This window comes from Mya arenaria, chromosome 14 (genome assembly GCF_026914265.1).
Source record: "Mya arenaria isolate MELC-2E11 chromosome 14, ASM2691426v1".
In the NCBI taxonomy this organism is placed as follows: Eukaryota; Metazoa; Mollusca; class Bivalvia; order Myida; family Myidae; genus Mya; species Mya arenaria.
The window spans coordinates 34,588,217-34,601,598 of record NC_069135.1 but is presented as its reverse complement, the minus strand read 5'-3'; the positions used below and the strand labels follow the sequence as shown (position 1 = coordinate 34,601,598).

The following is a 13,382-nucleotide window of genomic DNA, read 5'->3' as shown; positions in this document are numbered from 1 at the left end:
GCAGTTTAATGCCCTTTTTGTTTGTTACATATAATTACTGGTCCCATCTTCACTAACGTCTTGACCCTGGGTTCGACCCACAGACTCAGTTAAACAGAGTGTGAAATCATGTGACTTAAAGGGATTCTCACATGGGTCACGTGATGGACCACAATTGATGTAAACAAAATAACGTTGTTTTTTTTTACAGAAATGATATGAAAATATTTTTTAGCTTATTATAGACTATGCTATTTTCTGCTTATACAAAATTTCAACTTGACATAATTTTGTAGAATGATGCAACACTGAAAGTTTGGCCAAGGATTGCATTATATAAATATAAGCAAATGTAAAATATTTGGAATGTGTAGAAGCAGAAAATAGTATAGTCTTTAATAGGCTAAAAATATTTTCATATATTTTCTGTCAAAAAAGTTATTTAGAAATTAATGTCACTTACTTGTTTACATGAGTTGGGCCTAAAAAAAAAAATTGTTTGGTTAGGGTTACATCCTTTTCAAAAATAGGTAGGGTAGGTAGGCTTTTTATTTTTTTTTATTTATTTTTTTTATTAGGCTTTATATAAGAATGTCATTTTCATCATTGGAGAATGGTGTTAAAGTTATCTTCTATATAAGCAATTAAGGTTTTAAACTACATATTGAAAAGCAAAAAAAAAAAAGAAAAAAAAAAAATATATTTTTTTTTTTTTTTTTTTTGGTTTTTCATTTTTTTTTCCAAACTGACTATAAAAACGTTAGGGTCGGCGCCTATTCCGTAGGTAGGGTCGGGTAACCCGAACCAAATGTATTTTTTTTTTAGGCCTTGTGACTAGTGATGTTCCAATGATCGATTATAATCGAAAATCGATTGATTGGGCCTGAAATCGGCGACAATCGATATTATATAGTTATAATCGATTATCGAAAAAACAAATAGTATTAAAGTGTTCAGATGTTATCTTTAACAAAATGGCTGCTGAAATCCACTATGGGCAAGAAAATGAACTATTTTTTATACAACAACACTTAATAACTTCAATCATAGACATAAGGTATATGCATATAATGATTAAGAGTTTAATACTGTACATGAATAAAACTACAACTCGGGTACTATCTAGATTTTTAAAAACCGATTGTACTATCGATAATCGGTTACTTGAGTGGAATCAATCATCGATAGTAAAATTGCAACCGATTCCCAACACTAGTTGTGACCCCTGGTGATTCATTTGAGAACCCCTTTAAGTCACATGATTCCTCACCCTAGAAAAGAAAAAGCTAAATTTTAAACCAAGATAATGGTGAATATGGGCCCCTGGTGTTTGTAATTGATTGGGTTTTTGAGTTTGAGTTATATGATATGTAATAATTTATCCGTTTGCCAAAATAAAGTCTTTGGTGTTCAATGTTGGTGTTTTTGTCGTGTAATTACTTTTATTCAACCAAAATTATTTTTAAGTAATGTGACAATAATTGATTTAAAAATGTTTTACTTAAGTTGGACAATGTCTCAAAATGAGAGTTATATTAAATTGACTTTTTTCAATCTAAGAATAAAATTTTTGTATTATAGAATATGATACTTAAACACAGAAAGCTTTCCACTCTTTTGTCGGATGTTAATTTGCTGTTAAAAATAACAATATGCTATTACATAATTTTATTTTTCTAAAATGGTATTCATATGTTATAGATTTTACAAAATTATACGGAACATCAAGTTATGAAATGGTGTATAACAAATGTTTGGTGGAAAGAGCTCTAAAATTCTATAGTTTGTTTTATATGCACTTGCAGATTAATTGCAGTAAGATTGTATGTAATGTTTCTAGTCTGAGCGATTGAACTCAGAATTATTTCTTTTTTTGTATTTTTACAGATGAACGTAAGAGTAAAGAAATTTATCCTGTCACCTAATTAACCATAATTATGAGTACACAAGGGCACAAAACTGCATTAATTTATTTAACTTTCTGTGAAATGATTAAAATTCCTAAAACATTTTACATGTAGATAGTTCCATCTATTAATATACTCTAATATTATCCTAATTTAGGACTTTAATGGTAATTATATAAACGTAGTTGAATTACATGAGAAGTTCAGTAAGAATTCTATCATTAATTAGATTATAGAACGTCTAACTCACAACCTCTTGGTCGAGAGGAGAACACCTGACCCTCATGGACACATTATGATTTTTTTTTCAACTAACAAATTTCTTTCTGACCAATCAAAACTGTTATGCACTATAAATAACAGCATTATTATTTTAATAACAACACTTTGTCCACAGTTACAAGGCCACTAGTGTAGTTTAAAGTTCATGATGCTCGCCGAATGAGTATTACCCGATGGCGAGGGTAAAAAAGCTTACTTATGATAATTATGATGGTTATTTAATCATTTCACAGAAAGTGTTATGAGTTAGGAAATGGCAGATAACTCTTTGCTTGCTTCTGCTTTCGTACATTGTATTCTACACAGCTATTTCCTTGTTCATACTCAGATAAAGCGGCATTAGCTTTATAGGACTTATTTAAATACTAGTAAAATATTAACAATTCCTCCAGAAATAATTATTCATTTATTGGAAACTTTTCCAGCTATATATTCCACTGCTTAATTATCGAGCATTGCAATTTTAATAAATATTATTGGTTACAGAGAATGCTTAGAACTATTTTGTTTTTACAGTTACTTCTTAATATAACGTGTACCTTATAAAGAAATATTAAACTCAGTTTAATCTAACATGTTAGCACAAGAAAACATGGTGTTTTACAAATGTTTGTTGTAACATTTCAGCGAAGAAACGCGCCATTGCGATTCCATCCGACCTTGACACCCAGGTTGTGACAATGTTCGAGAAATCAGCGATGATTAAAAACAAGGTCGCGAAATGGCAGTTTGGAATCACCAAAAAGCGGGAATCCATATCGGCAGCCACCCGACACGGGGAAAATCGAAACATTATAGAAGGATTGCAGGTAGGAAGATTACTTAAAAGGGCACGTTTATTATCATAGTTTCATTAAACTGAATTATATTATTTAATAATTCTATGCCATAACTCAGTGTGTGTATACCACGTGATAAATTACGTCATATATGCTACGTCAGAAGGCAAAAATTTGCTTTAAATGAAGACTTAAATCTAAGATAACTTTTCATTAACAACACCATTTTAAATGAAACAAAGGGCAGTCTATGCTGCTTAAAGAGTCCCGCATTTGTTTTATTTTCGAAATTTGATGAGGTCATTAGTTTCATCAAACACTTCGACAAACCTGTTTCCAAAATAATGTTATGACAGTGCTCCATCAGACAGCCGTATTGTGAAAAGGTTTGTCGAAGTGTTTTAAGAAACTAAACTTGCAATCCAATTCTGGTAACTCATTATCAAGTACCTACCTATACATCGTTGAGTATATTTTATGTAATACAGGGCATAGTTGAGCTGCTGGAAGATCAATTAGCTCCACTTGTGCAAGCAGAGTTATCTGTTCTGGTGGATGTCTTACACCAGCCTGACCTGTTGTTTCCTTCTGGAACGGAGGAACGCAAGAAGTGTGAAAGCGGAGGATTTATTTCAAGGTAAGGTTTTGTCTTCTGTGGGGCCTATTTGAGCTACTGAAAAACTTCTACCATTAAGCTTCCTTTGTTTTAGTTGTTTTCCTTGTAATTGTTCTACACCAGCATGACCTACTGGTTCCTTCTGGAAAGGTGGAACGCAAGGAGTGTGAAAGTTGTGGTTTAATTTCAAGGTTAGGTTTTTGTTGTGTGAGGCGCAAATTGCCTAAATGGTCTGTCAATTAGTTTTAATTCCTAGTCAACATTTTACTCTAAATTTGTAAGCAGAACTATACTATAGTTATGGTACTATTACTTTTCATGTAGTCTTAGGTGCTGTTATAATAAAGACCATAGGCAATCTTAACGGTAATATGAAATGATCTACATAATTATGTACGTTCATATTTTTGTTATGATACTACTTATTTGTGCAAATAAATCCTTGCTTAGCCAGTATTAAAAATGAACACAGAGTTGACGAAATAAAGACATTAAAATAGATTGAATCCTTTATAAAATGAACCCCAGAAGGTTATTATCTAAAAATACTTACCTGTGTTTATATATTATTGTTATATGGCAATTATTGCAAAAATACTTATTTGTGTTTGTTTGAATGATATTTATCATAAAATGATTAATACAACATTTTTTAAGTCAACAAACTCACCATAAAAAAACTGTCTTAGGAATGTGGCATAACTTCTACTTCAAGGTTGATCCGACACACTGAGAAGCTTTTAGAAGAAAAGCAGGACAAACTGTGCATCCAGGTCCTTGGGACGCTTAAGAAAATGATGAAGGTGGAAAATGAATATGGTGAAAAGGTGAGGGGATGTCTCAAAATTGTGAATTTTGTCAAAAGGTGACCCCATGGCATGTGGAAAAACTGCATGTAGATTTATACTATGTGTGAGATTATGTTCAGCTGGGAATGCAAGAATTCTTCAAAATGTCTCCATTTCATGAATTTTCACACCAAATGTATTGTTTTCATCCTCATATCATTTATTTATGGTTTTCAAACTAGAGCTCCCAATTTCCATCAAGATATTTTACTTCTTAGATTGCAGTGTGTGTATACCTCTTGATAAATTACGTCATTATTGCTACATGAAAAGGCAACATTTTGCTTCTAATGATGACTTTTTCTTCACCATTTTAAATGAAACAAAGGGTAGTCTATGCAGCTTGAAGACCTCTCCTTCATTTTTTTAACGGAGTTTGATTAGGTGATAAGTTTCCTCAAACACCTCGACAAACCTGTTATCAAAATAATGTTTTGACAGTGTTCCATCAGGTGGCGGTTTTGTGAAAAAAATTGTCGAAGTGTTTTAAGAAATTAAACTTTCAATCAAACTCTGGTGAAGGACCAAAGGCGGGGTTCTGTAAGCGTCGTAGACTGCGCCATGATTCATTTAATATGGTGAATAGTGTATAAATAGTAAAGTTATCTTTGTTTATAGTCTTCATTCGAAGCAAAATATTGCCTTCCGACATAGCATTTATGATGTAATTTATCGCATGGTTTTCACACATTAAATTGAGTGGTCCAAAAATATAAATGTGTTTACCTGTTGATTGTTCCTATGTCTGTCTATGCATGATGTTTTCAAAATAACAATGTGTTTTGAAATAACCCCTGAATTTCAGCCACGTAAAAAAGAGACTCATTTACATGCAGTAACTAAAGAAAGGGTGAGAGAAACTGTTAGCCCCCGTTATATTATATCAGTTATTGATGCTTGAAGTATAAGTACAAAAATGTAAAACCCTTGCATCCATTTTTGACTGAAATAAAACAACACATTTTTTAGCATTACCTAACATTTTTTATTTATATTAAATTGATTTTTTTTCCCCATTTTCCAAACAAGTTTAGGACAAGGGTTTTACACTTTACATTGGAAAACATATAACAATTTACTGAGAAATATCATTGTTTAAACATAATATTCTAACAAGATTATAATATTTATTATCTATTTACTTATTAAGTTATTAACTATTAAATTTTCCATCATTGTAGGGGAAAATACAAAAGGAATATGATATTAAATTTTATGATGTGCAGCTTTTATTTGCTTTTTTTTGGCTTTGATAGTTTTTTTTTTTTAAGACTGTTTGAAACACAGCACACACAATTTGATATACTGAAAGAAACTCAATTTATATATATATTCATTTCTTGTCATTTCTTATGATATTCAAAGGCTAAGAACAGTTATGATAAAAAATGAAACTTTCATCTGTAAGACATAGATGCTATTAAGAACTCAGGTGAAATATAACAACATTATATGTAAACAATGTTGCAGATACAAACACAATGTTACAGTTAATTGAATTGAGCAGAATTGAAGTTTCTGGTGATGGACAGAACCCCCCAAGAACTTTACTCTCTTACATGTTTCTGCTTCTTCTAACTATGAAAACAGACTGTGCCAAGTTATATCACTGTTTGCAGATGGATGAGCAAAATGTTCTTGTCAACAGTTAAAGAAAGCATGTTTAAACATTCAAATTTTGCACAAATGGTGCTGCACATGCCAGAACAGGCATACTTGATTTGTCAAAGTTGCATTTGATGTCACCACGCAATGTTGCATTCATAATTGTGCCTTTTGTGGACTGCCAATCATTTTGTAGCATACCCAAATATCTGGGAGTTTCTATCAAGTGCAGTCTGGCAGTTCAAGTTTAGCAGTTTTGTCACTGAAATGTAGACACCCATTACTGACAGTCTTTTGATGTTCCAGCAATTTTAGTCATTCAGCAGACAATGGTGGATAGCGGCAGACTTAACTTAGCTATTTATTATGCTTCAAAACATCTAAAATGCTAAGGCCTAAAAAAAAAATACATTTGGTTCGGGTTACCCGACCCTACCTACGGAATAAGCGCCGACCCTAACGTTTTTATAGTCAGTTTGAAAAAAAAAATGAAAAACTAAAAAAAAAAAAAAAAAAAAAAATTTTTTTTTTGCTTTTAATATGTAGTTTAAAACCTTAATTGCTTTTATAGAAGATAACTTTAACACCATTCTCCAATGATGAAAATGACATTCTTATGTTAAGCCTAATAAAAAAAAAAAAAAAAAAAAAAAAAAAAAAAAAAGCCTACCTACCCTACCTATTTTTGAAAAGGATGTAACCCTAACCAAACAATTTTTTTTTTAGGCCTAAGTCCATTTGCAAACATTGGTAATAATGAACACACTGTGTGTGACACCAGTTCACTGTTTCTTGCTTTGGGTAGAGCTTTCTTTTATTCAAGCGTACCAAGTTCTAAGATGTACATTAAATTAAAAAAAAAAACACTGATGAATGTGTTAAGCAGTTTTATGCAGGATTTATATCATAGCTCTTGTTATGAGTAAATCATCTAGAAATGTTTTCACAGTTACATGTCATGACAGATTATCCCATACTCTTCAGCATGATGTCAAATATTTGGAAAAGTTACATAACAATGTTATATGATCATTATATACATTTATAATTATATGCATACACCTGTAGTCATAAATATGTGGACAATAACATTACGCAATCCTGTATAGGATATATCAGTTTACAATATTGATTTCTTGTTAATTCTCAGAGCTCTGAAATTTATGATAAACATAAGATCTCCTCATTTTACCTTGGTAATTAAATACTTGAAAATGCATCAACATTTTATTTATCTTATTTTTGACAGTTTATATATCAGCATTGTCCATAGTTTAAACTGGGCATGTGGTCACATACATGCCTATTTAAAATTGGTTTGTCCACATTTTATTGACCATATGTGTTTAACATTAGCTTGTCCACATTTTATGAACCATATGTGTACATAAGTACTTACATACATACATAAAAACAACACATTTTCATTATTACCATTGTTGCCAAAAGGTGGAATACAAATCGCTCTCTAAAAAGGAGCTAGATGATCATCATCGGGTAAGATTATATGTCGCATCGCATCGTAACGTCACTAGTGTATATCACATGATCTTTAGTGAGGCGTTGTCAGACTTTTGTTGTCCAAATCTGAAAACTTATAATTGACGAAACCAATGCTATGTATGTATATCTTAAGTACAGGGATTGTTTTAAGTAATAGTTAGATGGCATGAAGTAAGATCTTAATGATTAAGAATGGGCCGAGTGAGGGCAGCGAATCTTATGTCAGTGGGTGGGCCTTTAATCGCCCATGCAAGTTTAAATTTGATTTATCCTAGTTCTTAATGAATGCCTATCTGCAATTCCATTGGCTGAGAATGTACTGATATGTTGTACTCTAAACTGGGATTGGATATTGGACAGCATGGCTGACAATGTACTCAAAATTGCATGGTTGTTATTTAGTGAGTTACTATGGAAATAACAGTTTTAACAAACCGCAAAATGAAAAGGGAAAACGCAACTTTCCCTTTTCAGCATGGTAACATTTGTATTCAACAGAAACCCTTTGTAATGTCCTCAAAGCATTTCTGTAGGATTAGAAATATCTTTGGGAATATTACCAAACACTTCTTAGTATAGTATTGAAGAGTTATAGTGTGGTTTTCAACATTTCTGGTAATATTCCCAAAAGTATCCATAGTATGCCAGGTTTTCTGGGAATATTACCAATTTGATCTTGAAAATTTGGTAACGTTACCAAAACATTTTGAAAATATTTCCAAACACTTTGTAGTATAGTATTAAAAGTTGCGGTGGGGGTTTCACCATTTGTGGGAACATTCCCAAAATAATCGATACTATGCCGAGAGATTTTCTAAAATATTCTTCAACTATGAAAAGTCACAAATATTTGGTAATATTCCCAAAAAATGATGAACATTTTCTGCTAGGATTCTGAATTTAATGTCCAGGTTTTTTGGGAATATTACCAATTTGATCTTGAAAATTTGGTAACATTACCAAAACATTTTGAAAATAATTCCAAACACTTTGTAGTATAGTATTGAAAGTTGTGGTGGGGGTTTCACCATTTGTGGAAACATTCCCAAAATAATCGGTACTATGCCGAGAGATTTTCTAAAATATTCTTCAACTATGAAAAGTAACAAATATTTGGTAATATTCCCCCAAAAAATGATAAACATTTTCTGCTAGGATTCTGAATTTAATGTCCAGGTTTTCTGGGAATATTACCAATTTGATCTTGAAAATTTGGTAACATTACCAAAACATTTTGAAAATATATCCAAACACTTCGTAGTATAGTATTGAAAGTTGTGGTAGGGGTTTCAATATTTGTGGGAACATTCCCAAAATAATCCATACTATGCCGAGAGATTTTCTAAAATATTTTCAGCTATGAAAAGTCACAAATATTTGGTAATATTCCCAAAAAAAGTGATGAACATTTTCTGCTAGGATTCTGAATATAATGTCCAGGTTTTCTGGGAACATTACCAATTTGATCTTGAAAATTTGGTATCATTACCAAAATATTTTGAAAATATTTCCAAACACTTTGTAATATAGTATTGAAGAGTTATGGTGGGGGTTTCAACATTTGTGGGAACATTCCCAAAATAATCGATACTATGCCGAGAGATTTTCTAAAATATTCTTCAACGATGAAAAGTCACAAATATTTGGTAATATTCCCAAAATAAGTGATGAACATTTTCTGCTAAGATTCTGAATATAATGTTCATGTTTTCTGGGAATAATTCCAATTTGATCTTGAAAAGTTGGTAACATTACCAAAACATTTTGAAAATATTTCCAAACATTTTGTAATATAGTATCGAAGAGTTATGGTGTGTTTTTCAACATTTCTGGTAATATTCCCAAAAGTATCCATAGTATGTTGAGAGGTTTTCTAAAATTAATAAAAACTAGGGGATGACACAAATATTTGGTAATTTTTCTGAATTATGAACATTTTCGGCTAACATTTTAAAATTCGTCTTGGAAATAATGTCCAGGTTTTCTGGAAATATTACCAAAGTTAATCTTGAAATTTCTGGTAACATTACCAAAACCTTTCGGGAATATTACCAAACATTTCAAAGTATAGTATTTAAAGTTATAGTGGGGGTTTTAACATTTTTGGGAACATTCCCAAAACTATCGATATTATGCCGAGAAATTTTCAAAAATATTCTTCAACTATGAAAAGTCACAAATATTTGGTAATATTCCCAAAATAAATGATGAACATTTTCTGCTAAGATTCTGAATATAATGTTCATGTTTTCTGGGAATAATTCCAATTTGATCTTGAAAAGTTGGTAATATTACCAAAACATTTTGAAAATATTTCCAAACATTTTGTAATATAGTATCGAAGAGTTATGGTGTGTTTTTCAACATTTCTGGTAATATTCCCAAAAGTATCCATAGTATGTTGAGAGGTTTTCTAAAATTAATAAAAACTGGGGGATGACACAAATATTTGGTAATTTTTCTGAATTATGAACATTTTCGGCTAATATTTTAAAATTCGTCTTGGAAATAATGTCCAGGTTTTCTGGAAATATTACCAAAGTTAATCTTGAAATTTCTGGTAACATTACCAAAACCTTTCGGGAATATTACCAAACATTTCAAAGTATAGTATTTAAAGTTATAGTGGGGGTTTTAACATTTTTGGGAACATTCCCAAAACTATCGATATTATGCCGAGAAATTTTCAAAAATATTCTTCAACTATGAAAAGTCACAAATATTTGGTAATATTCCCAAAATAAATGATGAACATCTTCTGCTAGGATTCTGAATAAAATGTCCAGGTTTTCTGGGAATATTACCAATTTGATCGTGATATTTGGTAACATTACCAAAACTATTTGAGAATATTACCAGATGAACTGAAACAAACTAATTCAACAAAAAGCCTTTGAAAACTCCACAAATAGTTTAAGTAGGACCAAACAGTTCATAGTATAGTATTGAAAACTGGGGCTTTTCAACATTTTTGAGAACATTCCCAAAATAATCCATATTATGCCGAGAGATTTTCTATATCATTCTTAAACTAGAATTGTCACAAATATTTGGTAATATTCCTAAAATGAATTACGAACATTTTCCGTTATCGTTCTCAAATTCATCCTGAATACAATTATATTATCTTGAAATATTTGGAAACATTACCAAAACTTTTTTGGGCATATCAAAAGATGAATTGAAATAAAATAATCCAAAAGAAAAAGCTCCACGTGGGCTGCTGTAGGACATGAAACATTCTGGAAATATTACCAAAATCTTCATTGCATAGTATTAAAATTAACAGCAGCTTTTTCAGCATGTTTGTAATATTCCCAGAATAATCTAAAGTATGACTAAAATTGTTCTAAACATTTCTAAAACATGCAATATTCGCAAATGTTTGGTAATATTTCCAATAAAAATATAAACATTTTATAACAAGAGATGTTTGTCAAATAATAATCCCCACCACCCCCTGAGCGCCATGTTGTCAGGATTATTTGAACAATCGAAATATGCATGGACTTAAATGACAGCTGATTGGTCATTGCCATAGGATGACTTTAAGGCAGTTTAAAGAGTATGACCATTCAAAGTGTGAGGATAGTAGACATAGTGTTCAATCGTGTTCAGATGATAACAGATATTTGCAGATAAAATGTGTCCTCTTAGAAGGGAATAAGTAAATACGACAACATTTTAATGGGGAATATGAGTTATGACCATGACGTTTGACTCAAATAAGTGTTGATTGATAAGAAGACATAGATTACATATTCCTGGTTGTTTAAACCTACTAGAATGTTATTTCAGTATTACAGGTATATCTCTTGCAATTTTACAATTTGACAATGATTATTTTAAATACAAGTGTGGACTTATGATTTAAAAAAAAACACAGAAAAGAACAGAACAGACGTTTATAAGTCATATACATCAGAACATCGCCTAAACACATACACTTAGGTTTTTGATATCAAATGCTTGTACATGGTTAGTGCTATGGTTAAAGACACAAATATGTTGACGTAAAGGCAGCAGTATCAGAGGATGAACTAAATTAATAATAATAATAATAATAATAATTATTAGGAATAACATAACGAATACATACTGATTCTCTAACATAATCGCAGAGCTTAACCAGCTCATATTTATTGACAGAGTTAAATATATTTCTGGGAATACTACCAACTAAATCTTGAAAGGTTTGTTAACATAACCAAAACAATTCGGGGATTCTTCAAACTTTTCCAACTTCCAGTCAACTCTACAGTTGAAATCCTTCGTCTATACTATTTCTCTAGCCCTGATGATCTGGCTCTGGGATACATTGCTATGAAAACATCATCTCCTACATGGCTGTAGACGTTGCACTTCCCCTGTTTTCTTAAGCTTTAATAACCTCCGAACTGGTCTGCCTTTTTCTGTTTTACTTGTCTGAAAAATAATTATAATTGATAAAACATTATCTATGAACTTTTTTTACAAGCAATTAAAATTTAACACGATGCATAAATATGAACTGGTCTGCCTTTTCCTGTTTTACTTGTCTGAAAAATAATTATAATTGATAACATATCTATGAACTGTTTTTTTTAAGCAATAATAATATAACACGGTGCATAAATATGATCTATTTGTTTATTGTTCTTTATTATTTAAAAATAATACATGACTTTATGGGGTAACTTAATTGTAAAAAGTACAGTTTTCTGCAGCAAATTTTCCCATTTTTGCAGGCAATTGAATACATACATGTATGGGTTTCTTTGGTGTTGATGTATGAAGTGGCTGTGTGGGTTCCTCTGGACTAACAACAGCCAATGGTTCATCGGACTCCTGAATTAAACCGTCATTTTAGTATTGTATCATGACTTTTTTCCAGTTTTACTTCTTTATGTGCAAAATTAAATATAATGTCAAGAGTTTGTGCCTTCCAAACTTATCATTCTAATAGAGGTTACACAGGGTCACTGCTTATCAACATTTCTGTGATAATGATCTGAAGCAACACATAAGCCACAGTCTTATAAATACTCCTGACTGCCCAGCTGGTATTCAATTCCAATGCACATGTTTTAAACGAGCTGTACATCTTATTTTTAACTTTTTTGTCGTTCATTAAATTTCATATGATTCAGTTAACTTGAACTTTTAAGTTGAAGAATTAATTTTGTTGTATACCATTATACTTACATAAACAGTTTAGAATGATCTCTATTTGTGGGATATTATATATTTTTAAAAATAAGAGCTATCACTAAATGTCATGAATATCCCCACACGCCCAAGTCAACTCATTTCAAATACGACCTTGTATGACAAAATTGAAGACCGAACACAAGCTATCGCCAGTTAGGCTGATAAAGAAATCATACGAAAAAAATGACTTAGATGTCCCTTTATCAAATTCAAGAACTGTAAAGAAAACATTGTGATTTCAGTTTTAACTTTTAATTTATCAATTAGCGTAGGCCAATTTTCTATGTATGCAAATATTTACCCCATTCTCAAGATCATTTTGATACATGCAAAAACTCACCACAAGCTTAACACTGCAGTATCAGTCAAAACAAAGATCATCTGGGAATACACACATTCAACAGCCCAGCAGGATGGCCTACTAAGTGGTAATTAATTGACTGGTACAATTTCATGGTGATTTCATGGACTGATTAGCCTTTTTCTCAAAATGAGGAGTAAATGGGAGGCAATTTCTCTGAATTGTAGAGCGCAATGGACTAATTTTTATTTTTCGCCAACTACCTTAGGATAACGGCAATCTACATGCCAATGGTACTTATTAAAATATTAAAATTCTAACCCTTGTAGAAAATTAGTTTTCAGTTTAACCGCACAAAGGCATATATTTATA

The 13,382-nt window shown here is 31.3% G+C and overlaps 1 protein-coding gene across 6 annotated transcripts in view; it reads left to right on the top strand.

The window, feature by feature from the left end:
* LOC128218289 (inositol 1,4,5-trisphosphate receptor type 1-like) overlaps positions 1-13,382 on the top strand; it is a 125,004-nt gene that overhangs the window by 58,844 nt on the left and 52,778 nt on the right. For 2 of the 6 annotated variants that reach the window (XM_052925929.1, XM_052925928.1), the window contains 5 exons: positions 2,796-2,977; positions 3,436-3,584; positions 4,279-4,390; positions 5,217-5,261; positions 7,466-7,513. In XM_052925929.1, coding sequence (XP_052781889.1) covers positions 2,796-2,977; positions 3,436-3,584; positions 4,279-4,390; positions 5,217-5,261; positions 7,466-7,513 — 536 coding nt within the window. The remainder of the gene's footprint in view (positions 1-2,795; positions 2,978-3,435; positions 3,585-4,278; positions 4,391-5,216; positions 5,262-7,465; positions 7,514-13,382) is intronic. The other 4 variants (XM_052925933.1, XM_052925932.1, XM_052925930.1 and 1 more) reach the window with 3 other exon arrangements.